At 37.9% G+C, this 26,310-nt stretch overlaps 5 protein-coding genes across 7 annotated transcripts; all 5 read left to right on the top strand.

Moving 5' to 3' along the window:
- Positions 1-1,711: 1,711 nt before the first annotated feature.
- LOC137745557 (putative E3 ubiquitin-protein ligase RHC2A) lies at positions 1,712-3,662 on the top strand. The gene has a single exon (XM_068485519.2). The coding sequence runs from the start codon at positions 2,027-2,029 to the stop codon at positions 3,092-3,094; it is 1,068 nt and encodes a 355-aa protein (XP_068341620.2). The 5' UTR covers positions 1,712-2,026; the 3' UTR covers positions 3,095-3,662.
- Positions 3,663-3,696: 34 nt separating this feature from the next.
- LOC137745008 (uncharacterized) lies at positions 3,697-5,863 on the top strand. Its single transcript, XM_068484853.2, has 2 exons — positions 3,697-5,327; positions 5,455-5,863. The coding sequence occupies exons 1-2, from the start codon at positions 5,089-5,091 to the stop codon at positions 5,594-5,596; spliced, it is 381 nt and encodes a 126-aa protein (XP_068340954.1). The 5' UTR covers positions 3,697-5,088; the 3' UTR covers positions 5,597-5,863.
- Positions 5,864-9,805: 3,942 nt separating this feature from the next.
- Positions 9,806-13,614, top strand: LOC137744147 (amino acid transporter AVT1E-like). Its single transcript, XM_068484017.2, has 11 exons — positions 9,806-10,119; positions 10,848-11,140; positions 11,314-11,528; positions 11,651-11,674; positions 11,787-11,967; positions 12,088-12,307; positions 12,405-12,540; positions 12,651-12,816; positions 13,104-13,147; positions 13,255-13,317; positions 13,422-13,614. Exons 1-11 carry the CDS (start codon positions 9,914-9,916, stop codon positions 13,518-13,520), a joined length of 1,647 nt encoding a protein of 548 aa, XP_068340118.1. The 5' UTR covers positions 9,806-9,913; the 3' UTR covers positions 13,521-13,614.
- Positions 13,615-17,579: 3,965 nt separating this feature from the next.
- LOC137745944 (laccase-17-like) lies at positions 17,580-20,593 on the top strand. The gene is made up of 6 exons (XM_068485977.2): positions 17,580-17,761; positions 17,970-18,121; positions 18,222-18,466; positions 18,666-18,794; positions 18,881-19,849; positions 20,230-20,593. Exons 1-6 carry the CDS (start codon positions 17,651-17,653, stop codon positions 20,358-20,360), a joined length of 1,737 nt encoding a protein of 578 aa, XP_068342078.1. The 5' UTR covers positions 17,580-17,650; the 3' UTR covers positions 20,361-20,593.
- A 721-nt stretch (positions 20,594-21,314) lies between these two features.
- LOC137745695 (DHHC-type zinc finger family protein) lies at positions 21,315-26,268 on the top strand. Of its 3 annotated transcripts, none has more exons than XR_015953805.1 (7): positions 21,315-21,757; positions 24,349-24,441; positions 24,521-24,622; positions 24,973-25,050; positions 25,131-25,185; positions 25,340-25,435; positions 25,749-25,765. XR_015953805.1 is itself a non-coding variant. In XM_068485693.2 (7 exons), exons 1-7 carry the CDS (start codon positions 21,485-21,487, stop codon positions 25,842-25,844), a joined length of 837 nt encoding a protein of 278 aa, XP_068341794.1. In that variant the 5' UTR covers positions 21,331-21,484; the 3' UTR covers positions 25,845-26,268. The 3 variants fall into 3 exon arrangements, 2 of the variants coding, with proteins under 2 accessions (XP_088536829.1, XP_068341794.1); XM_068485693.2 differs by having other exon boundaries at positions 21,331-21,757; positions 25,131-25,229; positions 25,749-26,268; XM_088680703.1 differs by lacking the exon at positions 24,521-24,622 and having other exon boundaries at positions 21,329-21,757; positions 25,131-25,229; positions 25,749-26,268.
- The last annotated feature ends 42 nt before the right edge of the window (positions 26,269-26,310 follow it).

Below are 26,310 nucleotides of genomic sequence, written 5' to 3' on the forward strand. Positions count from 1 at the left end.
ACAATAAAAAATAATTAAATAATTTCCACACGACGTGTCGTCTTTTTGTGGCCCATTTGCCACGGCAGTCGAGACACTCCGTTGCGTATGCAGTTGCGTAAGCCCCACTATTGTAAGGGCTACACTCAGCTCAGCTCAAAACCATTTTTTAATTATGTTCTTTTATTTATTCATAAAGAATTATGTTTGAAAAGTAAAAACCATTTTATTGTTTTTATTTTTTTTCATACTTATTATGTTTAAAATATGATAGCACAATCTACGTACTTATTTATATTTTTTACACGGTTCTTTTAAATTTTTACCATCGGATTAAATGAATAGCAATATTTTTAAAATGTGCAGTTTATTTTGCACATTAACTAAGAGCTAGTCCAACACTATCACAATATTATATTTTTATTTTTTGTATATTAATCCATAAACAATCAAATCTCTTTAAATTTATATGAGCAAGATCAAACTAATTTTATAATTTTAAAGAAGTTATAATAGAGGTGTAATTCAAAAATATTATTTGATTGACTTATTTATTATTGATGATTATTTTAGTTCTTAAATAGGATTCTTGTCCACTAAGTATTTTAATTCTTGCATATTTTTGTCTCGTGGATGACTATAACTATGTGCAGGCATGAGACCAAAAAAGATAACCTATATATATATATTCCGAAAATAAAATAACTGGTGGCGAACTACGTTTATCCACCCCCTTCGGACCTGGTTGAGGCTAGTGGGAGTTGCACACTACATGTGACCACAATCAAGCAAATTCACAGCTTATAAAGTGTTGAATCGAAGACCTTCAGTTATTTACTTATTACTTTTAGTTATTTGGATTTGCCTCCCAAGTTTTTGGGATTTTTCAATTTGGTCTTTTAAGTTGGTCCTTCAGATTTTGAAAGTATTTTGATGAGGACATGAAGCTCAGACATAAGCATAGTCAAATTAGTTGGAGTTGTCATCCTTGAAACCTGGCATGTGACAACATCACATGTGTCGAGCATATAACAAGTGAGCGTTGTGTTTTCGGGTTTGAGGCACATGGCGTTGTCACATGGTCAGATTTTTGAGACGTGATAGGAGCAAATATAATTTTTTTTTTTTTTTAGTAAGTAGGATTCCCTCTGCATGAATTTCATATAAGTTCAAAATAGAACATCGCTAGTATAAAAAAAAGCCCATAAAATGAGTTTGTTTAAAAGTTAATAGAATGATGTTTTATAGACATTGTATTAACCCATCTGTTATAACCAAAATTCAATTCATACAACACATGACCTAATCATTGGGTAAGCATTTATTCTTAAAACGAACAAAACCAACCAAATCAGTTTAATTGGTCTAATTTAGAGTTGTCCTTATAATCGAAACAATATTCTCCTCACCCTCACTAGTCATTATCGCTTGTAGTATGACATCGGTGGAACAATTAAAATTTGAGAAACGCTAAGGAGATTTTTTTAAAGTGAGGATCTTCATAAATTTTACTACATCTCATGTTTTTTACACAATATTTTATAGTGTTACAGCGGGAACTGTGCTAAAAACATGAGATAGTGAAGAATCTATAGAAAATCCTAATTTTGAGAGCATTTTAAAATTTTGAAGACCAAAATAGAACAAGCACTAATAGTCAGGGGTATACATGTAGTTAATTCCTTTCATCTTTTATTTTTCTTAAGTGATTTCATTTCATTACATCGCTTTGGCGAATGTACAGCGTAACTACCACGCTTTATCGTACAACGCGCTACCCTTCGCTTTGCCCACTTCAAAACCTTTTTATTCTCATTTTTCACCCTCCTCTCTCTCTACATCTCTCTCTCCTCTTTGCTCTTGGTTCACTGGGCCTCCAATCCCACTCGACGATCTGAGCTTCCGAGATTTCAATTACATTCATCTGGGTCGCGGAGCTTCGATTATACTTCAACAAAGATTCAAACTTTTCCCAATTTCGAAAACGGAAGAAAGAAAGCATCTTTCCCTCTTTCTCTGCAATTTCTAGGGTTTCCGATACCTTCATATGGCTTCCATGGCCGCATCGTCCTACTGGTGCTACACGTGTAACCGGTCGATTCATGTTAGGGTTCGGACCCAAGATTCGATCCTCTGCCCCGATTGCGGAGCTGGGTTTATTGAAGAGATCCCGACCCCGACCCGATCGTCTCCGGTCCACCACCCGTTTCCCACCGCCGCGATGTTCCTTGACAGCGCCCCGGCTTCGCAGAGTCCGAGCCCGCCTATACTTCACCGGAATCAGAGAAGCGGCCGCGATCGGTCCCCGTTTAACCCGGTCATCGTTCTCCGGGGCCCACCCGACACAGAATCCGACCCGGGAAGTTTCGAGCTGTTCTATGACGATGGAGCTGGGATGGGTCTCCGCCCGCTGCCGTCGTCGATGTCGGATATCTTAATGGGTTCGGGTTTCGACCGGTTGCTCCACCAGTTGACACAATTGGAAAACGGTGTTGCGCGGCTCGACCACCCTCCGGCGTCCAAAGCCGCGATTGAGTCGATGCCCGTCATCAAAATCGCCGACAGCCATGTCTCGACGGAGTTGCACTGCGCCGTTTGCAAAGAGGCTTTCGAGCTCGACTCTGAAGCGCGGGAGATGCCGTGTAAGCACATCTACCACTCAGATTGTATCTTCCCATGGCTTTCGATCCGCAATTCGTGCCCGGTTTGCCGGTACCAGCTCCCCACCGATGTGAGAGGCCCGCGTGGCAGTGGCATGGCTTCGCCAGAGAACAATGGCGTGGTTGGAGAAGAGGAGACAGTGGGGTTGACTATCTGGAGATTGCCCGGTGGCGGATTCGCTGTGGGGAGGTTTACCGGAGGCAGAAGAGCCGCGGAGCGCGAGCTTCCAGTTGTTTACACCGAGATGGATGGTGGGTTCAATACGGCCGGTGCTCCTAGGAGGATTTCATGGGCTTCTAGGAGAAGGGCTAGAGAGAGTGGGGGGTTCGGTCAGGCCTTTCGCAATCTCTTCTCTTTTTTCGGCAGGCTGAGAAGCTCGAGAAGTCGGTCTGGCAATGTGTTCAGTAGACCATCACGGAGGAGGAGCCAGCGTTGGGCTTTGGAAGACAACTGATTGAGGTTTAGTGTTGTGTCATTTCGGGTTCTTCTATTTTTGATTACGTTGTGCTAATGTCCTTGTTAAGGAAGGCAAAGTTTGTACATTTGTTATTTGTTTGGTGTAAATAGCAATACATGACAGGGAATTGAAGAGTCTCTCAATTGGGGCTCCGTCGAAGAGATGTAATTTTTGAATTGGTACAGAGGGAATTAGTTTCCACCCATTTGGGGAAGAGGAAGAAGAGGAGGAGGAGGAGGAGGAGGGTAAGTAAAGCCAAAGGGTTAGAGTGGCCGGTCGGCATTGCATTCGAAAGTTAGTTAACCGAGGTACTAGGCTTTGTGCTATTGTTTGTATTACTGTTAGGATTTTTGGCCCTTGCTTGTTGCTGATTTGCAGTGAATTAACCTAGAAGCTGATGGCTGTTTTTATTTTTTATTGTTGTACTTTAGCATTGTTATAGGATTGTTCTGGTTTTAGTTGAAATTGATTACTGGTTCACTTCTTGTATGCTGTTGAGTTGTATTTTTACATTCGTGCAAGATTTGATTTGAGATGCGGTCTCTCAGTTTCGGTTGTTCTAAAATGCTCTTTATCGTTTATATTCATCCCTCGTAGATTGTGACTAATTTCCTAACTTCTGAGATTTGTATGTTCCAATTCTTATTCCAGTTGGAAATGAGGCGATCGTAATCACTCATAAATTGCAAATCCATATAAAAAACTCAATTTCAACCATTGCCACCATGATTCTAGATGACTAGGTACCAGTTCATTGAAAACCAGGAAGGATTTAGGGGTGTGAGTTTGCTCCTAATGTGTTATGTAGCATGGATTTGATGTGTTCAAGGGCTCGTTTGGTGCCTAGGCGTAATGTATTGAAGGTAGAGGTGAATGTTTTTTTCATTATGAGGGGATTAGAGCATGAAGGAAACTTAGTCCCTCAAATCGTGCTATTCTGCGGGGATTGGAATCGATAAGTTTCCTTATTGAGTAATTCTTCTGCCTTCAGGTTGGACACAATGTTATCATTTCTCCTATGAACGTAGCGGTTTATCCATTCCAGTCTGAGTCCTAAACAACTAACAAAGGTAGTATTAATATCATCCTAGCTAAAGATCCTTGATGCTACCAAAGATTTCATTCCCAACCTACAAACATGAATTAGGTTACCGCTATAGGCTATAGCGAGGAGACATTTATGTGGTCTAATCTGTTAGCTTGTAAAAGAAGTATTTCTCCTTGACCATTCTTTTTTGAGCAAGTTTCTTGGTATGCAATATGCAATACCAAACCTTTATGTGTAACAGCCAAGTATCTATCTCATGAGGTGGAGAATGTTTTCCGTTTTCCGTTTCAACGAGATAAGACACATGATTGTGCACAACGGGTTCCACTAAAAAACCTCTGCGCTTCCATGGAATGTATAGTTGACCATGTGGACATTAGATGCTGAGCCATAGCAATGCTAGTCTCGTGCCATCGCCCTCATTGCTGAGGGTCCTGCTCATCCACAGCATTGCACCCCCTGGCTCTTAACGTGCCACTGCCCAGAGTGCTGCCTTTCAATCGCTGCCACAGCCTGTCGGCAAGGTTTTACTTCATTGCTTTCACAAGCCACAGAATCTCCCAACAATTCGTTTACTTCCAACCACGAGTTGGTGGACGTCCGCTCGGACTAGGCCTCCACAAGATTGAGGAAAAGGAGAAGAGTAAGGCGCCCGTGGACCTCTGTTATTTTTCTTTTTCTACAGACGGTATTTGGGGGTGAGATTCGAACTCAGGACGTCCTATGCGGATAAATGCACTTAACTTGTTTGCTTTCTATTGAATCATTGAAGTTGGCGTCAATGGCGTGGACCCAGCCTTATCTCTAAAGCCACAGATATCTTTGAGTTGTGCTGACGTGGCCCTATCCATTTAAATTTAAGCAATATCCATAGACCCTGAACCCAAACCAGAACCTTTGCTCTTCCACCCTAAGAAACTCAAATTACCAAATTACCTCCGAGATGGGATCAATGTCTTCACCTCTGACGATGATTTCTGCACAGCCGCTGAAACAGTCGGCGGCAGTGGTTGTCCGGAGCCCCTCCCTCTTCAGAATGCACTCTGAAAAGAAGAAATCGTTGACGGTGGTTGCTGCCATTGGAGATGTATCAGCTGATGGAACGCCCTACCTGATTGCCGGTGCTGCTGCCGTTGCTTTGCTTGGCACTGCATTTCCAATCCTCTTCTCCAGGAAGGACCTGTAATTACTTATGAACACTCTTGCATTTCATTGGTTTCCTTGTTTGCTAAGCATGATTCTATTTTTATGGTTATTCAAAACCCTAAATATGGAAGCTTGAATTGTGCTTGCCGTGTTGATTTTTTAGGTGTCCCGAATGCGATGGGGCAGGTTTCGTTCGGAAGGGAGGGGCAACTTTGAGAGCAAATGCAGCGAGGAAGGACGAGGCTCAGATCGTCTGTGTTCGTTGCAATGGCCTTGGCAAGCTCAACCAAGTCGACAAAAGATAGATTTCTCTATGCCCCTTCCGTCACAACCTTCTCTGTTTTGTAACTTGAATCTCACCTGCTGTCAAAGCTTATAAACAAGATTTCTCTTCAACATTGTAGCATAAAACTTTTCGTTAATTATCAACATGCCATATACGTTGGCTGTTAGATATATAGTCCGCTTATAAAATGGATTGTTGATGTGTTCTCGATATTGTGTTGATATATCATCATAGCCAACAAAATGTATCAACATGTTATCACTTAATGACAATATCGTACAAGAAAGGGGATTGCATCCTTCACATTTTTATTAGAGAACAAATTGTTGTTATGTTCTTAAGATGGTGTTGATATCACATACTGACATGTTATCAATAATCTATAATCTATACCACCTATAAGCAAAGTGTTGATATACCCACCCCATAGTCTTGTTTCCCAATCCACTTTTTAATGAAAATTTTATTAACACATTTTTTATTTAACAAATTTTAATATCCAATTTAACCTTATGTAAAAAGACTTCAAAGGCTCTGTTACAAATTAATCCTCTTACATATTCTTTGTAGTCAAAGAACAAAACGAAGAGGAAAAAAAAAAAAAAAAACTTAAAATGAGAAATGCATCAAACATCCCCATTTTGTCTCTTAGTCACTCACCCCTTTCTAACTTTGTCATCCCCCTCCATCTTCTCTCTCTTCCGTCCACCCCACCCACCCCAAATTCATTCTCTTATTTTCTCCCGACTTTTCAATCCTTAATTTTGTTCAGGAATAAATATGGATATGAATCTTAAAGGGAATTGTTGTTAGCACTCCAAAAAATTTATTCTACTCTCCAAACTTTCTATATTAGGAAAGAAAATTACACTTATGAGGAGTGTAAAATAAGATTTTTTGAGTGCCAATAACACTTCCCATCTTAAATGCATATCTGATAGGGGGACAAAGCAAAATGCTCTTTGTGAATAAAAAGAGAGTGAAAAACGACCCGATCCTTTATTTACAATTCAATAAAAACATTAAAAAATAAAATCATGGAAGTGAAACGACGATTTGGTCCTTTATTTAAAATTCAATAATAAATATTAACAAATAAAATGACACACCCCGACTGAAGTCGAGGCATGCTGGCTGTCATCCGAAGGTGATGTAACCAAAAAGGAAAGTGAAGCATAAAAATATGGATGAATTTAAAACCAAAGCTAACATTTATTTAATCTAAAGTAGCGAGTGCGCAGTAGTGTGAAGAACCTATAAAACACAAGTGTTCAGAGCATAGATGACATAAAAGTGTGTAGTCGAAACTAGTTAAAGTGCTTATTACACAACAGGAAGAGCTCCTACATTTATTTAGGGGTATGTCAGAATCGCCGGATATTCCTTATACGCCACGAAGTAATCATCTAACTAGGACATGGAGGGACGAAAAACAAAAGGGTGAGTGGGCAAAAACAAAGGTTTATAAAACACATTTATTATTTTTTGAACAGACTAACCCCTCGCCATAAAACTTGTATAGTTTCGAGAAAATCATATTATGTATAAGTATGAAATCAAATGTAAATCGACAATAAATCCAGCAATACGCCAAATCACAATATCTCAACAGTAGCATAATAAAATCGGGTGCTCATCAACCTATGCTAATACATGATCTCATGCAGATAAGTTCCACCATGAACATGACTGGGTGTAATCATAATATATGCTCTAGTATTACAATCACATGAAGACTAGCTCTAGGCGCATCACATACGAGTCAGAGTTGCCTATTGCAACCTGTACGACAAGATTGGCACCTACAATGAATCTAAGGTGAACGTGCGGTGCGATGTGAACATACACGTGAAGCCTGGCTGTGGCATCCCACATCGCCCAGGGAAGTGATCCTTATATGTATATTCTCATCCCTACCTAGCACAAGGCCTTTTGGGAGCTCACAGCTGGCTTTTGGTTCCGTAGGAACTCCGAAGTTAAGCGAGAAGGGGGCTAGAGCAATCCTATGATGGGTGACCCACTGGGAAATTGCTTGTGAGTTCCCAAAAACAAAACTGTGAGGGAATGGTAAGCCCAAAACAGACAATATCGTGCTACGGTGGTGGAGCGGGCCCTGGAAGTGATCCGCCCCGGGCTGGGATATGACACTGGCCCTAGCCCGGGCGAGTACTAAATCGGTGCAAGCATGTATGATGAGCATGTATAATGTATGTGAACATGCCATGACCTTGTAAATCTCCCAACTTAGGTTAGTGGTCACGGGGAGTTGTGTAGTGGCCTCCAAATCTCCCAAAACCTTGTAACACAAGCTAGAAATTGACAGGGAACCTCCACCTGAGTCGGAGCTCTGAGTTGCTCCGAGTTAGAAGCGCAAAACTCGTCCATTTTAAGAGCGGTTTGTATGAATGGACTCGTGGGGATGAGAGGAGTTTAATGGTGGTGGTTTAAGGTTCGATCTGTGAAGTTTTTTTGTGGTGTAAGGTTGTTGCAGAGAAGATAGTGACGGGTGAGGGAGAGAAGAAGAAGAAGAAGAAGAAAAGAGAGAGTGTGTGTGTGTGTCTAATTGGGGGAGAAAATATGGGAATAAAGTTGATTGGTGGGTAAGGTAGAGCAAGTCACGGGATAGATCTTTAAAGAGGGGAGGGATAAAATTTTTACAATATAAAATGTACATAAAATCTGTAAAATCTAACTCACCCTATCTAAAATAGTGTTTCCAACACTTAATAATTAGCACAAGCGTGTTCAAATCTACCCGTTATTAATGCACTTTAACTAAACGTAACTTTTTCGTTACAACTCCGATTCAGATCTAACTCGCGCTCACGCATTCGTAACAAAGAGTGCTATTTAATTACGATAATGAGAAAAATAATTTAAAAGCCAAATAACTACATCCACGTCAAGTTTCACTTTTGCCAAAAAGGACATAAACATCATTTTACACACTCGGGGTGCAAATTACATGGAAAATTACAGACGGGTCTCACATAAAATCATAGACAATACTGTAATTTCGTGCAAAAATATTAGCAATAAATTTGTGTATTAACAATAAATTCGTTACACGAATATGGAGTATATGACAAACCAAATTTGATTAGTATTACTAAAGGAAAAATTAGTATCCGGCTCCTAGTTACTAATGTTCATTGATTGAAACCTTATTAGTTTTCAAATTTTGATCTAAGTTCCTAGCATTAATGTAATAATGAATATACATGTCAGTTACATAATTTTTTAAAATAAAAATTAATAATTGGTTTAGAATTTTAATACTCACACCTTTATTAAACTCCTAACTAATTTTCAATTCAAAACATTTCCAAAATAAATAAATAAAATTAAAATAAGTTTGTACCCATTAGCTTTTTTCAATTTTTTAATCTTATATTTACCCATTCATGTAATTTTTTTCAAATTTTAATCTTAAAATTTACTCGTTCTTAAATATACCAATTTGTTATATGTAAAATGTACCAATATATATTTTTTTATATAAAATCTATTCAATTTTTTTTTTCTAATCCATTTTTAAACTTATATGGGTACATTCTTTTTTCTTTGAATTGAGAATGTATCCATGATAAGTTTAATTAGACAAATTTACTAATGTTATTAAGGCTAATACGTTTTTTTTTTTTTTTTTTTTTTTTGATTTTGAAGAATGAACCCATGTTTTGATACAATAATTTTTTTGGTTAATTTTGATGAATGTATCCATGTTTACACACACACAATAGTATATTTATATTTTAATTTTTTTAATCCCACAAATTATGGTTTTTTATTTAAAATATCATTAATATAAACAACTATAAATTTTAATTTTTAATTTAAAAAATTAGTAACATACATAGAAATAAATTATCACATTAATTATAAAAAATTGAAAAACAACAAGATTTTAATCAAAGAATATTCATAACTAGAGACCGCATCCAAAATCTTTCATTACCAAAACACAGCCTGAAGTTCGGAACGAGAGTCCAGCTGAAAGAACGAGAGCGAAATAATCGACCGACTCGCGTACGTCTTGATTCACGAAAGAGTCTAATAGCCACACACACACATACAGCAACATGCACGCTGTCATCTCCTAAAACGTAGGACTCATACGTAGATGGTGAAACCAAATTCCCCATCTGACACAACCAGTTAAGTGCTAATCTTCTTCTTCTTCCTTTCTTTTATTCTGCTCTAATCCTGATTAGGTTTTCTAATTTTCTTAGTCCGTGACGATAAGACCAAGATGCTCGTAAACATTGTGTCTTAATTAAAATTTTAATTGTGCTTGATTAAGGGTAATCACGGACAAAAGAGTGCTTGATATATCATGATGAGTGGGACGAAGATGGACGAGGATCTCGGTCCCGATCGCGGGGACGATCACTTTCACACCGAGGATGAAGAAAACCAGGCACACCGGGGGTGTGAGCAGTATGAAACCGACTCCGAATCCGATATCATCAGAGTTCCCACACCAAACTTATCACAGAACTCCATTGACATTAATACTAATGCATGGCCTCAAAGCTACAGGTAATTCCTTCACAGATTATAACATGATTAATAACATTTTAGAAGATTTTTATGCTGTGAAATTGTAAAATTATATCACGAATTCAGATGTGAATTAATTTATCAACAAGCTTTTTGTTTAGTGTATTTTTTAATATCAGATGAGTTCTAGGTATGGATCGCTTCTTCTTGATTAAATAAGAAAATAATTATTGATTCATGACCAGTATTTTACTATATTTGGTTAGTTTGTGACTAAATTTTAGAATTAAGAAATGTTTAAGGATAGAATTAATTATTGACGGGAACAAAACTATTAGGATTTTTTTTTTTTTTTTACCAGGGATATTAGAGAGGGGAATTTGAAACATTTTAACGACTTGTGTTACAAGGCGCACTTGCAAAATAAATAGGAATTTTGGATTCAAGGTCATGACCGTAAGATGACAAATAAAAAGTCTGGAATTTACTCTAGTAGCTAGTGAGAAAAGATGAGACAATGAGTTAGGATTACGATTGAATTTACGTTCAATTCCTTTTAATTTAACAAATAAAATAGAGCCTAATAATAGATAGTTTAATGGAAAACGTCATAGCATGGATTGATCTCACTCGTTAATGAAAATTTGTTGTATCGTCAAATAAAAGTTACAAAAGAAAAACTACAAACAAATGAAGGTACCAACAATTTTTCTTAGGGCTTTTCACATGTAAACTCTTGATAACAATTCGTTATTGCATCTGCGCAGGCAATCGATCGATATGTACACAAGTGTGACACCACCTTCCTTCGTGTTTTTACGAGCTTCTAGTATTACATCTAATTTCTCTATCCTTGACAAGAGGCACTCAATATCATCTGATTCTGATTCCAGTTCTACTAGATTACTAATCTCTCAAAATTGGTTAGACAAAGAAATTCCTCCCTCACCTTCCCAAGCTGCCAAACTTTACTCTTCCTACGTCTCAAAATGCTCCTCCCTGAATGAGTTGCCACCACCGCAAGAGCGATGCTGTTCTTTTTCTCAGGCTGTAATCAATGGTAATAACTATCAAACTTCATGCTAATTTAGATGAGAAATTCCATATTTCGCAACTGCATTCTAGCCCAGTTGGTTAGGAGTATTTATACCAATATCCTGTGTTCAACCCCACTCTACACTACCGCTTGTATTAAAAAGAAAAATGAACTTTTCTTATTTGTCATTTATGCAGGAATCAATGTGCTTTGTGGGATAGGGCTCCTTACAACCCCATATGCTATTAGGGAAGGAGGGTGGTTGAGCCTTATACTGCTTGCATTTTTTGGTGTCATCTGTTGCTATACTGGAATTTTATTGAAGAGGTGCTTAGAAAGCTGTCCGGGACTCCGAACCTACCCGGATATTGGCCAGGCAGCGTTCGGGTCAGCTGGCCGCTTTTTCCTATCTGTAAGTCCAACTTTGCAATGAATGCTTATTTTGTCAGATTGTGAATTACAACCAAGCCTTCTTTTCTATGTTTGAAGTTTGAACATTGAAGCAAAACTAACACTAGGGTTCTGGTCATGCAGATAATATTGTATCTAGAACTATATGTAAGTGCACCTCTGTGGCTTTTGAACTGTTCTCCATTTTATTAAAAGATGAGATATATTATTCCTTCTTACAATATTATGCATTAAAGGGTGATTATTTGTGTTCTAGTAGGCTGCTTGTGTAGAGTTTTTGACTATGATGAGTGATAACTTGGCATCAGCATTCCCAAACACACATATGACATTTGCTGGTATCCATCTGGATTGCCACCAAATCTTTGCCATCACATCAACCCTTGTAATTCTTCCAACAGTATGGCTTCAAAACCTTAGTTTGCTCTCTTACCTCTCAGGTTTCATGTTCTCATCACTTATCTGATAATTTCTTGTAAACTTATCTTGTAATTTTCTTTATGTTTTTGGACGTCTAATTAAACCCTAGAAAAAATGTACAATTGAACCAATGTTTTCAGTTGGAGGAGTAGTTGCTTCAATCTTGGTTGCCCTTTGCTTGCTGTGGGTGGGTGTGGTGAACCAAGTTGGATTTCATCACAAAGGATCAGCCCTAAACCTTGCAGATATCTCTGTCACAATTGGAATATATGGTTTCGGCTTCGCTGGCCATTCGGTTTTCCCTAATATCTACACATCGATGAGGGAACCATCGCAATTTTCGGCAGTTCTAATAACCAGGTGACCACCATTGGCGTTATTTTTAAGACTTGACATTTTATTTTTCAAGGTTTCAAAAATGTGTGACATAGTAATTTATATTTATCTCGTGCTGCAGTATTACTTTTTGCTTCTTCATATACACTGGCGTAGCAGTATGTGGCTTTATGATGTTTGGAGACTCAACCCACTCTCAGTTCACTCTAAACATGCCCAAACAATTTGTTGCTTCTAAAATTTCAGTGTGGACAACAGTATGGTTCAAGAAACTTGGTTCCTTTTCATATATGAATCCCAATTATCGAATTATGCCCTAGTTTCGAAATACATTTTCACCATGTCATTTTTTTTCTCGATTATACAGGTTGTGATCCCAATGACAAAGTATGCCTTGACGATGACACCAGTGGCCTTGAGTTTGGAGGAACTCTTTCCCGACGCTTGGATGGGATCTCACTTAGTTTCGATCTTCGTTCGAACACTTCTAGTTCTATCAACTTTGGTTGTGGCAATGAATTTTCCATACTTTGGTAAGTTGTTGGACTGTGAATATCAACTACTAACAAAGTTAATCTTGTTGAGTTTTAATTGATAATCGAGTGACATAGCATATCAGACTGTATAATAGCATTTCCTTTTAAAATAGGGTGGTTCTATCCATATATCCATTTTTACCACTCACACACCTCTCTCAATTTCTGGCGGTCGGATGGGATGATCGACGAAAATCAATGAATAAAAATTAATAAGGGTGTGTAAAAAGGTGTGTGAAAAGCACTACCCTTAATATAAATTCATTTTGTGAATTGGAATGCAGGCTCTGTGATGGCATTGATTGGATCCTTTGTAGCAATGCTAGTGGTGAGTATCTTCTTTCTTATATATGCGCATAAGTCATAACCCTAGAGTATTGCATGCAGTTTATCGACGAGTTAAATTAATTTACTTTTTCTTTTGTTCCTTTGCAGGCTGTTGTCTTCCCATGCATGTGTTATCTCAAGCTACACAGAGGTAGATTAACTAAGTTGCAGGTAATTAAGAAGCAAGCCATCATTGTAATTAGTTGCAATTTAATTACTGGAAGTCTTCTGTAATAAAAGGGTTTTCACAAATGTTTTCTTGTTCTAATTTTCAGATTGCAACTTGCATTATGATTATCAGTGTGGGGGTGGTGTGCTCTATTATTGGAACTTATTCTGCAATTTCAAGAATAGCTGAGCAAATTGTGGAGTGAAATAGAAGGAAGCAATTTAAAGAAATATTTCTTCCCAAGTTAAAAGTCTAATACTGAAAGGCTTCACTACACGATAGCTAGTTGAGAGAACGATTACGTGTCATTCCATTATTGGTTTGTTCGACAATGTAATACAAACTGTTGTACTTCATTAAGACTCATTATAAATAGTTAAAATAAGAGAGAAATTTTATTATAACCCAGACGTTCTCAGTTATGACGGTATCTCAAACAAAGCTTAAATACTGACATTCTAATTGTAGATATTTTTTTTTTCCCAATCTTCCCGTGCAAATAGCTTTATTCTACGCATGAAATTAACTTGGTCCCTTACCTGCTCAATAATGGGATTCCTATTCCTGATTTCAATTTTCTGATTCACGAGCCATACAGGACGCAGGAGCAATTAATTTGGAGAATTGGAGACTAATCATGCAAGAAACAACAGGAGTCCTGTTCCTGCCCTCGAACAATTCAGCATAACATTTGCAACCGCCCTGAACGTTATGTATATATTATTCACAATTTACACTGGTTGTCTATTGGATTTCGCAATTTAGTTTCAACACACGAGCGCCTAAATTTTATATATCTCTTTTATAACTTAGTTACGTATTTAAGTCAATGTTACTTTAAGATAATGGTGAAGCTTGCAAGGCTGTAATCGGAGAAAATATCTCATAAAACATGTTTAGTTTTGTCTCGCTTGTCACAAAGTGAGTGTATATAACTGTTATAGGCAAATTTTTCTTCTCCTGCAAGCAATCAGTACGATTGTGTTGCTGGTCACAAAGAGAAATACAAAATGTGATAAATAATTTTTTCTCTGGCAAGCATACTAGTTTCCTTTGTTTAAGATAGTTGCTTAATTTTTTATCATCATTTCGAACATGGCGGAGCCATGAATTGTCAGAGGGGAGGGCGAAATATAAAAGGGTAGAAGCTTCCACCTTCTTTTTATCGCACTCCATAAAAACACATTCAGTTGTGAAAACTCGTCAAAAACTTTCACAACCTCGCCCATTTCTCCACATTTGGAATACAATTCAATCAATGCATAACCCACAAACATATTCAAAGCAACATTGTCATGTTTCTTCACAAACCCATGTATTATTTTTTCATATGTGAGTGCCTTAACCTCGCACATGCCTTCAGAGCAATGAGAATGGTGAAATTATCTAGCTTTTTATCATTGCCTCTTGACTCAAACATCATTTATGGAAGAGATACAAGGTATCTTCCCCTCGATTCTTTCTACAATAGCTCCTTGCAGGCATTACCTAGTGACTCGTATAATTTATGAGTATGCCTACTGGGCTCTATTCCCTCACTCAACATTGCATTAAAATACCTCTTGGCCGTTATATACCAACTATGGCGCATATGGCCTTAAATAGAGCGTCATAGGATTTGAAACTTCTCTTCACACCCAATTCCTCCATATTATCAAACAACTTAACATACTATTGAATAATGACAACCTTACCGTAGCCCTCCGTAACGATGTCGTTCTATGTTTTTTTTATCCCAGAACTCAAACGACCCCATTTTGACCTGGCTATTTTAGAAAAAATAAAACACAAAAGAATTACCTAAGCATAAAACACATAAACAACAAAGTAGGACATCAGATTTTAGCAGCAATTCAGAGGACCATAGGGGTGAAATCCTTACTCTCAATGGCAATTTTCGACAACCAAAGGGGCGGCCGCTCTTGACACGACCCGATCCCAATATCCCTCAATTACCCGGATGGGCACGTGTTGGCCAACACCCGAGGGTAACGAAGGTGTCGGCTAGCACATGCCCATCCGAGTCATTGAGAGATATCGGGATCGGGGCGTGTCAGCCCTTCCTTGTCCCCATGTAGCTTTGCCCATGATTTAGAAGCCACTAAGATGTGTCATATCGTTTGAATTCAAACATCACCTATTGGGGTAAAGAAGGGCATATGTCTGTACTTATAAGTAGTTGGGCTACTCCATATATTACCAATTGTTTTATGGTGGAATCTCAACTTTCTTCATCATCTCTTGGCTTCCTCAAGACTATTCTTTGAGACATTCACCTCTTAGCTTCCCAATTTTTTAGCGGGTAAATTGTCATTTAACCCTTTGAATAATTGCTCCAGTTGAAATTGACCCCCTGAACTATTTGAAATAAACCAATTGACCCCTTGTTAGTAGATTTCATCAACTATTTCGTCAAATTCAAAGGAAAATTAGTCTTTCCTTCATCAATTCTTACTTGTCAACTATAACCAACAATGTAATCATAACATGTGAAAACAAAATAATGTGTAATGACAATGTGACATGGTCCGTTATGTAAACGCTTGGTTTTTTATGTTTTCTCATTATGCTATATATAATTTTGAATTATTTTATGCCCATGTTCAAAATTTTATTAGTGGTTATAGCTGACAAATAATAATTAATGATGCAATGACTAATTTTCCCTTGAAATTGATGGAATTGATTCCGCAATCTAACATCAAGGGGTTAATTGAATAGTTTTAAATAGTTCAAAGGGTTAATTTACCAAAAAAAAAATAGTTTAGAAGGTCAATTTGAACTGAGGTGATAGTTTCGGGGATCAAACCACAATTTACCTTTTTTTAACACCCGATTTAGCCACATTTGGAGAGGCAAACTTCATTGTTGATGGTCCTGTCAACTATGGGCATTCTATTGATTCTGGTTATGTTTGATTTCATTCTTGTCTTGCCCCTGTTAGGCAAGCTTTATTGCTTGACTTCTCTTGTACTGGCTGTGCCTCGAGGCATTGTAGTGGTTGAATGAAAATGCCACATGGCATTTGAACCCATTACATGTAAGTCCTTAGGTTATAGTGGGCTACAGTGCCCCTTACAAAACTTAAGTAATTGATTTTTCTTATCCTAAGTCTTATGAAGGTTATCCATCTGGTGAAAATTATCCCACCTCACTCGCATGATAGATGAAATAAAAAAACCAAAAATTATAGTCCACTAATGTATAACTTCTTGGCTCTACTCTTGCACCTTGGGTTGGGCTGGATTTATATTCTTTTCCAAAATTAATGATACCAAACCCTAAATTTAAATCTAAAGGATAAATTAGAAGTTAGGATTGAATTGATCATCCAACCAGCTTGAATTCCAACCCTAATAGAAAGGGAAAAATTACCCTCATCTTGCTTGAAATTTCTTACAAACATCGAGCGCACACGAATCACAGTCATCCCATCAGGTGTTGGTCAAACTCATCCCATCACCCGTTTATGCCAAGTTGCTAACCACACTCGTTCAATCATAATAACCATATGAATGAGTTGTAAACTTTCATTATTTTTCTTATACAAGCGATAATTGGGAAGGGATAAACTCAACTCGAGACTTCGGGTGCAACGGGTAAATACTCATAACAAACTCATCTTCAATCTCCTTCTGACTATTAATTTGAAATGTCGGCTTGGTGGCCAATCAGATGTGGATTTTCTAAAATGAGCCATTGAAACTTGAAAGGGTAAAGAGCATAACAAAGTCCATTAACATCAAAGCTGTTAGGATTGTACATTATGATAAGTATATAACAAACGACAGCCAACAAGATGGTTTTGGTTAACACCTTCCTTCTCTACTCTTGCCTTGATCGGTAAGCATCAACGGTAGGAGGTTGAAATCTACCAAGCAAATATGCCATTTGCGCCCCATTTTCTCAAATCCATCCATTATTTTATATTCTACCAAAAACGACAGTCAAATTTTAACTTGACTTAAATACCCATGTAAAGTGCTGATAAACGAATACTATAATGTAAACTGCAAGGGGCATTTCAGTAACACCAATTGAGACCGTTAGGGAGACAATTAATTAATTAATAAACATAATTATCTGGCTTGACCAGCACTCTAAAGTAAAACTTGACCAGCAGCTCTACTCGTAGTCTGGTCTGATTTTAAACATGTAATTTGTTGCTGAAGGTATCTGCAATGAAATCTCACTGATTTTTTTTTTATTACCTAATTGATTAAAAAAAGTCCTTATAAAATGCCTCATTATCCTAATCTTTCTTGCATCCTTACAACTCAAAGTCATCAGCAATTGAAAATTTCAGCAGATTGAGTGATCATTGAGATCAGAGAGATGGGTTCAAGTTCAATGGCAATCTTCTTTGCAGTTTGTGCATTTATATGTGTGTTTTCTGAGCCTGCACTTGCAAAGCATGCTAGGGTTACCAGGCATTACAACTTTAATGTATGGATTGCATTTCATTTTCCAATTGAACCGTATGGATACTTATGAACAAACAATAAAGTGCCACTAAACCGTGGGTTATATACATTTATTTCAAGTTTAGTGTCTTAGTTTTATTGTTTGTTAAAAAGTTTGAAACCGGTTCTATTTATATAATATTTAATAATACCCATTACTTAATCATTTCTCTGTTTATTACATTGCACAGATCAAGTCACAAAGTGTCACAAGGCTTTGTCAAACCAAGAGCATTGTGACTGTCAACGGGCAGTTTCCGGGGCCTCGGATCATCGCAAGGGAAGGTGACAGGCTTGTGATCAAGGTGGTGAATAAAGTTCAGCACAATGTCACACTCCATTGGTACGAAATTCTTGTCTTGTGAACTTGTTACCTTTGGTAGTTTCACATAATATTTTTCAAAATTCAAATAATAATGCTTTAAATTTGGAGAAATTTGCAGGCATGGGATCAGGCAATTAAGGAGTGGATGGGCAGATGGACCTGCATATATCACACAGTGCCCAATTCAGACAGGGCAAAGTTATGTCTACAACTTCACTATTACAGGCCAAAGAGGCACATTGTTTTGGCATGCCCACATCTCCTGGCTTAGGGCAACTGTCTATGGACCTATAGTCATCCTCCCTAAAAGACATGTGCCTTACCCTTTCCCCCAACCCTTCCAAGAAGTTCCCATCATTTTTGGTAATTAATGAACATTATATAATTTATCAATTAATTATAAATTGTCATTACGCCAGCGAAAATGTGTCGATAACATTGTTGCCAATGAAAGGTATCGACATGTTATCAATACATTTTCCACAGTATCAATGCACACTACGTACTCTTCAATGTCCTACACAAAATATTTCCGAACCAAGAAATTTGTATTGAAATGCAGGTGAATGGTGGAAAGCAGACACAGAAAAAGTAATCAACCAAGCCTTACAAATAGGTTTGGGACCAAATGTCTCTGATGCCTATACCATCAATGGTCTTCCAGGCCCGCTGTACAACTGCTCAACCAAAGGTAAGTAATCAACAATTCCTTATGCATAAATAGAGCATTAATCTTGTGGATTATACAGTATACAATGTACCATATATTTGAAGCAGATACATACAAGCTCAAGGTGAAGCCGGGGAGGACGTATCTGCTGCGGTTGATCAATGCTGCACTCAACAACGAGCTTTTTTTCAGCATTGCCAACCATACCCTAACTGTAGTCGAAGCAGATGCAGTTTATGTGAAGCCATTCAAAACCCAAACTGTTCTGATCACACCAGGACAGACCACAAATGTGCTTCTGCTGACAAAACCTAAGTCCCCAAATGCAAAATTTGTCATGGCAGCTCGCCCATATGTGTCCGGCCCAGCTGCTTTCGACAACTCCACAACCACAGGATTACTGGAATATGAAATTTCTTCTTCCTCAAGCAACAGCAAGAACAATAAAAAGCAGCTTTTCACACCAGTGCTTCCAAAGCTCAATGACACATTATTTTCCATGAAATACAACAAGAAAATTCTCAGCTTGGCTAGTCCCAAATTCCCAGCAGCAAATGTCCCAAAAACTGTGGAAAAGCGCTTCTTCTTCACTGTTGGGTTGGGAATACTCCCATGCTCAAAAAAACAAACATGCCAAGGCCCAAATAATACTAGGTTAGCAGCAGCCATTAACAATGTGACATTTGTCCAACCCAATACAGCTCTTCTGCAAGCTCATTTCTTCAACCAACCAAAGGGTGTGTACACCACAGATTTCCCAGCAAACCCAGCAGTCAAATTCAACTACACAGGGAGTCCACCCAACAACATTGCCGTGAGCAGTGGGACGAAGGTGGTGGTGCTGCCTTTCAACACTAGTGTGGAGTTGGTTTTGCAGGACACTAGCATTATTGGGGCTGAGAGCCACCCGCTTCACCTACATGGGTTTAATTTCTTTGTGCTGGGATTGGGCTCTGGAAACTTTGATCCAAAAAATGACCCTAAAAAATACAACCTGGTTGATCCTGCAGAGAGGAACACCATCGGTGTCCCCGCTGGTGGCTGGGTTGCCATTCGGTTCCTCGCCGATAATCCGGGTAATCATTTTTTATCAATTAACTAACATGTTATGCTGTTAGACTATAAATCCCGAGCAAATAGAATAAATTATCATCACTATAAAATTGACACAGTATCATCATAACCTACTTATCTTATGATTTTTGTTTTTTTTTTTTTTTTTTTGTTGACAAGGTTATTAGGTTGGTCACTTGAGTTCATAAAGGTTTAAATAATGTGCTAACGTAGCAAAATGATTAGCCGTCACATTAAGGTTATGCAATCTGATTAATCCTCCTATGATTGATAATTTGTTCCAACAAATATCAAATATCTTTAACTTGGGAAGAAATTTGGCATGGAATTAGGGTTATGCAATCTGATTTGTCTCTTTTTTTGTATATGGTGATGCAAATAGGTGTTTGGTTCATGCATTGCCACCTAGAAGTGCACACCAGCTGGGGGTTGAAGATGGCTTGGGTGGTCTTGGATGGAAAGAGACGCAACCAAAAGCTGCCTCCTCCACCGTCCGATCTTCCCAAGTGTTAATTTCACGTTTTGCTCATAGATTTCTTGTGTTTTCATTTCATTCTTTTTGTCCAGTTGCTCCCCAGAAAAGGGATCGTAGTGGAAAAGGGTTTTCAGGCTTTGAGGTTATGCTTTAGCACGTAGTAGTTTCCTTTTTCCTTCCCTGTGAAAGATTTGGGTTGGGTTTTGATTTGTAATGCCTTTCAAAAGTTGTAATATTCAAATGTAATAGAATGTCAATATTTCTTTTTTAAGCAATCTGTCTCAATTATGTACTGGTTTCAGCTCAAGTTTCTACTTCATTCATGCATCTCCAACACATTAGTTAAATATTGAAATATTGGTTCGATATCTATTGAATAATGGTAGGAACTTAGATTAATTGACTTCTGATTGTTGATACATATGAGCCTTATAGTATGAGATTCACATGTATTTACGGTCTAAAATTATTCACGTGCATGCGGGTGACTAGTGGAAGCACTCATCTACATTTATTTGATTCATGCAATTTTTTTATTTTGTTCATTGGGTACTAATATTTTGGTGCAAATACATGAGTATTATGCGAGACTGATCAATTATTGTGAGATTTTTTGGGTCAAATGGTCGTACTGCTGCTTGTTATTACTAATTCACATATTTTATTATAGGTGAAGATATAATTGATATTTTTATGGACATGGTATTGTACTCTTAAATAAATGCATGTGTTTTAACAAGAATAAATCAGTAAATTTCTGTATAAGTAACATTGTTAGTGTTGTAATTTTCAGTTTGTTGCTTAACCATCCCCCTTTGGGTTTGGTAATGGCTCGTCCGTGTGGTCCCTTGGTGTTTGTTTGTTTGTTTAACAAAATATTTATTTACCTAAAAAAGAAAAACAATTGATCCTATGATTCAATTCCGTATTAAACAAGGTCTCATTTGTAAGAAAGGTACAATATGAAGGGTAATACCGTAAAATCAGAAACGACCGGCACTATCTTCAGATTTGCAAAACCCGGTCGCCGAGTCACCAACATCCAAATCCTCGCATCCTGCCAGCTGAAACGACACACCCCTTCGCCCCGGGAGACGCCGTCGTTTTGACGCCGGTGCCTCCGCCACCCCGTCCGCCACCCCCGGAGAACGTTCCAGAAACAATGACGCGAAGCCTCGGCTTCTCTCTACCCGTGACCGTCGTCGTTTTGGCAATCGCATACATTTACTTCTCCACAGTCTTCATTTTCATAGACCGCTGGTTCGGTCTCATGTCGTCGCCAGGTTTGATAAACGCCGTTGTTTTCACCGGCGTGGCCGTCATGTGCGTATTCAATTACTTCGTCTCCGTCTTCAGGGATCCGGGTCGGGTTCCATCCATGTACATGCCCGACGTCGAAGATTCGGGTAACCCTATCCACGAGATCAAGCGCAAGGTATCGAATTCGTACCTTTTCCAATCTCAAAACTGCGTCGTGTTTGTGCGGAACCAATTTCTCTTGTTCATTTCTGTAAAATTGGAATTTTGTGATTTTGGTGATGCCAATTTTCTGCATATATTTCGAATTTGTTATTTGAATTTGATTAATTATGTTAATAATATGGATTGGGAAATCAGGGGTATTTTTATCTTTGGCCAGAAATCGAAAGCAGTGTGCTTTAGTTTGGATTAACTTGTTAGACATTGTAGAAACTACGGAGGAGATAATAATATAAGAATTTAGGTTCTGCAGTGGTGCTTAATTTATGTGAGCTGATTTCGAGTCGTCGGGAAATCAGCAAAATAACATATTTGTAGACTGTAGTAGGCAATTTGTGTAACGTCCTCGAGTCACTTTGTATCCTGGTTTAGTAAAATTTGTAACCATTGGTTACGTATTTTTGGTTTCGCAATAGAATCAAAACAATTAAGATGGATTTAAAAGGAAAGATATATTTTTGATATACAGTGGATGAACCGTTGTTTCTGAAACAGTAAAAAAGTTTGAACTTTTAAACTTGTAATGAAGCTGCCCGATATGCCAAGGAACTTGTAGATTATGAGCAAGTAGATAGCTTTGGCATGTATGCTCCACGCTTTGTGTCACCCTTTGTTCTCGAGGGTGGACTGCGTGAGTTTTGGATATTGAAAGTTTGGAAATTGGTATACTGTAGATTGCAGTGCATCCATGTCGTGGTTTCTAATGTTCATTGCGAATATAAAGAAGTGCCATTAATTATATTGCCTTCCATGAATCAGTGAATGCAGTGCTTTAATTGCTAAGCCAACATGGACATGTGGTTCCAACTTCCGATACTTGTTGTTTCTACTGTCTTTGAATGGCATAGTCTTACGTCAGTTTTTATTTCCAAAAAAGAAAGTTCAGAAACAAGATTACAATTGCATATCCTGATCTTTAGTCTCCTATATCAATCTTCAACTATTAAGCCTGAACCAAAACCAATCCAATAGGGTTTGCTTGCCCTTGAATTTCCTCTGTCATTCCTGTTGGATCTTAATGTTCAGTAGCCCTGACAAATAAACAATGTCCTCACATAAATTAAATGGGGCCAACTCGTGTTTGTCGGCATGCCCCAATGTTGATACTCGAGACTATGATCTTTGTGTACTGCACCGAAATCAATGGCATATTTATATTAAACTAACCGTCTCTCTAAATTTAGACCTCCCTGATTTTGTTATTCAGACTTAGCTGCATCACCTAATGAATTAGTTTTTGCATGAAATGCCAACTTTCCTTTGTTCACATGTTTGCTAGTATGCTCGAGCACTTATACTCAAGGGGTGTGATCTTTGTATGGAGTGCATGCATCAAATGGAAAATCTATATTTAGAAACCCTAACCCATTTTATCCTCCAATATTCATTTTTTAATTTTAACCTCTCACAGTTTGTTGCATAAAATTCCAATTTCCTTTGGCCACAATAGCATTAGCGGACATCAAGAGGTTTGGTGTGATTTCTCAATTGGCTGAACAAAACATCCAAACTTCAATGTTATTTTGTTCTAGATAGTATGCCGTTTTCAAGCTAGAGCACTTGTGCTGCCACATGTACTTGTGCCTGATTGTACTCTTATGATGAATAATCTTTGGGCTCGTTTGGTATGTAGGATTGGATTGGAATTGGAATGGACAACTCCCTAAGCTTGAGGCATGTCGAGTGGATAATTGAAAAAAATGATGACCAATTAGAGGATAGTAGATGGATTACTCATAAAGGCAACTTATCCATTCCAATCCTCTCCAAAATGGTAGGATTAGAAGGGATGAGTTTTCTTCACATCTTATCCTTTTCTAATCCCCTCCAAATGAAAAATATTCACTTCTACCTTCAATTTGCCTTGAAATTGGACAGTTATAGATTCCAATCCAATCCTACTTACCTAACGAGGCCCTTAGGCATTAGCGAAGGTGACATGGGATGGGGTGGGTTTAGGTGGGGATAGGCCTCTGGGTATAATATCTTTCTTTTGCAAAAGGGAATTTCACATAAAAGCTCTTGATAAGATTACAGTTTAGAGAACACCACCTGAAACCTAATATTTTAGAAAAACATCCTTCTTGCTTTGCAATGAAAGAAGGGCACCACAACTAAGAGCCAATTAGAACATGACAAGTGATAGTTCGGTTTTTTCTCCCCTACAATTGAGCTCTTGAAGTGTTTTCTTATAGAACTTGGTTGTTACGGTGGTTTTCCTAATTTTCTAAAAAAAAGTAGTGTTATTGCATTATGTTTTAATAAGAATTTACTGTCCTTGCATTTCACTCCTTAAGATTTTAAGGTTACGTTCTGTATCTTGTTGAAAGATCCTGGGAATTTTGTTGCCTACTTTCTATTTTGTTGGATAAAGGTTCCATCTCAGTTGGTTATCAAAAGTTATTATTAATTTTGTTATTTAGAAAAGAAAAGTAAACGTAGATTGTAAAAGTTCTTAGATACATGTAGTTTTTACTTGCAGCAGTACAGATTATAGAAAGTGGGAGTCTTTGCATCTTAGATGACTTTTGGTGAATGGTTTTGCAGGGAGGGGATTTAAGATATTGCCAAAAGTGTTCTCACTATAAGCCAGCTCGTGCACATCATTGTCGTGTATGTAAACGATGTGTATTGCGAATGGTATGCTTTATCTTTGTTATCCTTTGATGCCTTGTATGTCCTCGATAATGTGTTAATGTGCTGCCTCTTGGTTGTAAAGGATCATCATTGCATATGGATTAATAATTGCGTCGGCCATGCAAACTATAAGGTCTTCTTCATCTTTGTTGTTTATGCTGCAATAGCATGCCTCTATTCCCTGGTAAGTTATCATGTTATTAAATCCAACTGGACATTGGCATTTTTTTCCTGACTGCTGTAATTGCTTGCATTGACTGATGGGAAATTTCTTTCCTTTCTAGCATATAAAATATGCCTCTTTCTTTTCTATCATACATTAGTTTTGCAGCCATAGAAGTTGAATCTTGTTGTAGTGAAAAGATAGTGAATGTTTAAGATATTATTTTCTTTCCTTTCTTTTGTTTATTTCATCATGTTTTTTTTTTTTTTTGAATAAACGATATTATCTACTTTAAGGGGGAGGGGGTGGGTTTACCCTCACATTGTTTATTTCATCATGTTTAACATTGGATCTACGGTTAAAACTTTCAGGTTTTGCTCTTGGGTAGCCTAACTTATGATCCCGAAAAAGATGACCAGGAAACTGGCGACTCTTTTCGAACTGCATATGTAAGGTTACATGCTGGGTTTATGTTTGAGCCTTGGATACGAGACAGCTTACTAATCATTTTTCTCTTTTCAATTTTCAGGTCATTTCTGGGCTGTTGCTAGTTCCCTTATGTGTGGCACTGAGTGTTCTTTTAGGTTGGCATATCTACCTCATTTTGCAAAACAAGACCACAATTGAGGTTATTAGGAATTAACAAATTGTATATCATTGTTCTCTTTTTAGTGGCAAACCTGATTTAGATATCTGGACCGCTATTTCATAGCACTTCGTTTTCTTTCTTTCTGGCAGTACTATGAAGGAGTGAGAGCCATGTGGCTTGCAGAGAAAGGAGGGCAAATCTATTCCCATCCATATGATCTCGGTGCCTATGAAAATTTAACAACGGTATTTTCCCGCTTACTTTTATTTCGTGGTTAAACCTATGCAGACTCTTCATTAATATTGTTTTTGTGGTTTAAAGTTTTAGTTTCTGTAGTGACAACTTGGATCATATTTAGCCTATATAGCTTCTCTACTCTGTTGAACCTAAAAGCTAGAGACTAGAATCATTATCTACTAGGCCAGAAGTGTGACCAATCCAAATTGAAGTACCAACAGTGCAATCTGAATCTACTTTTTCAGTCCTATGGTAGAATTTGGATTTTTTTTACTTTGTTATACAAATCGATTACATTCAAGTCATATTTGACTGCTGTAGGTACTGGGTCCAAATATCTGCTGTTGGGCACTCCCCACATCGGGACACATAGGATCCGGACTTCACTTTCGTACAGCTTATGATTACCCTTCCTGAGCATCAGCGTTGGAATGAATTTTTCCCCTGTTCATCATCTTGGTTTGCATTGGTGAGAAGAAGACTTAACTGTGTGGTTGGATTTCATGGTTGTTTCTACGAGGCGATTTTAGGGGAAACAATTGATTGTAGGTCCTTGTCAATAGCCAAAACTAATCGGTCTCTGAGAAAAACTAGACTGAGGATGTGTGGGTTCGTTTTTTTCGCTTGTTGTCAGGTAGTTACTTTGAACCATAGTTTTACAGTTATACAGCATGGTCTCAGTTGATAGGGTTTTGTACAGAGAGGGGGAATCAGCATCCCAGCTTTTACCAGCCAAGGGCACCTTTTGTAGAGGAGACACCGGGGTGTTTGTGTAACTTGAAAGAGTTGTAATCCTTTGTAACGTTAAAGAAATAAGAGAAATTGTGGTTATTAACTGAAACTGCTAGGATTTTTCAATTTCAGAGTTGCATTTATGGCCTCG

Source organism: Pyrus communis, chromosome 12 (assembly GCF_041283825.1).
Source record: "Pyrus communis isolate YQ-2024b chromosome 12, ASM4128382v1, whole genome shotgun sequence".
NCBI lineage: Eukaryota > Viridiplantae > Streptophyta > Magnoliopsida > Rosales > Rosaceae > Pyrus > Pyrus communis.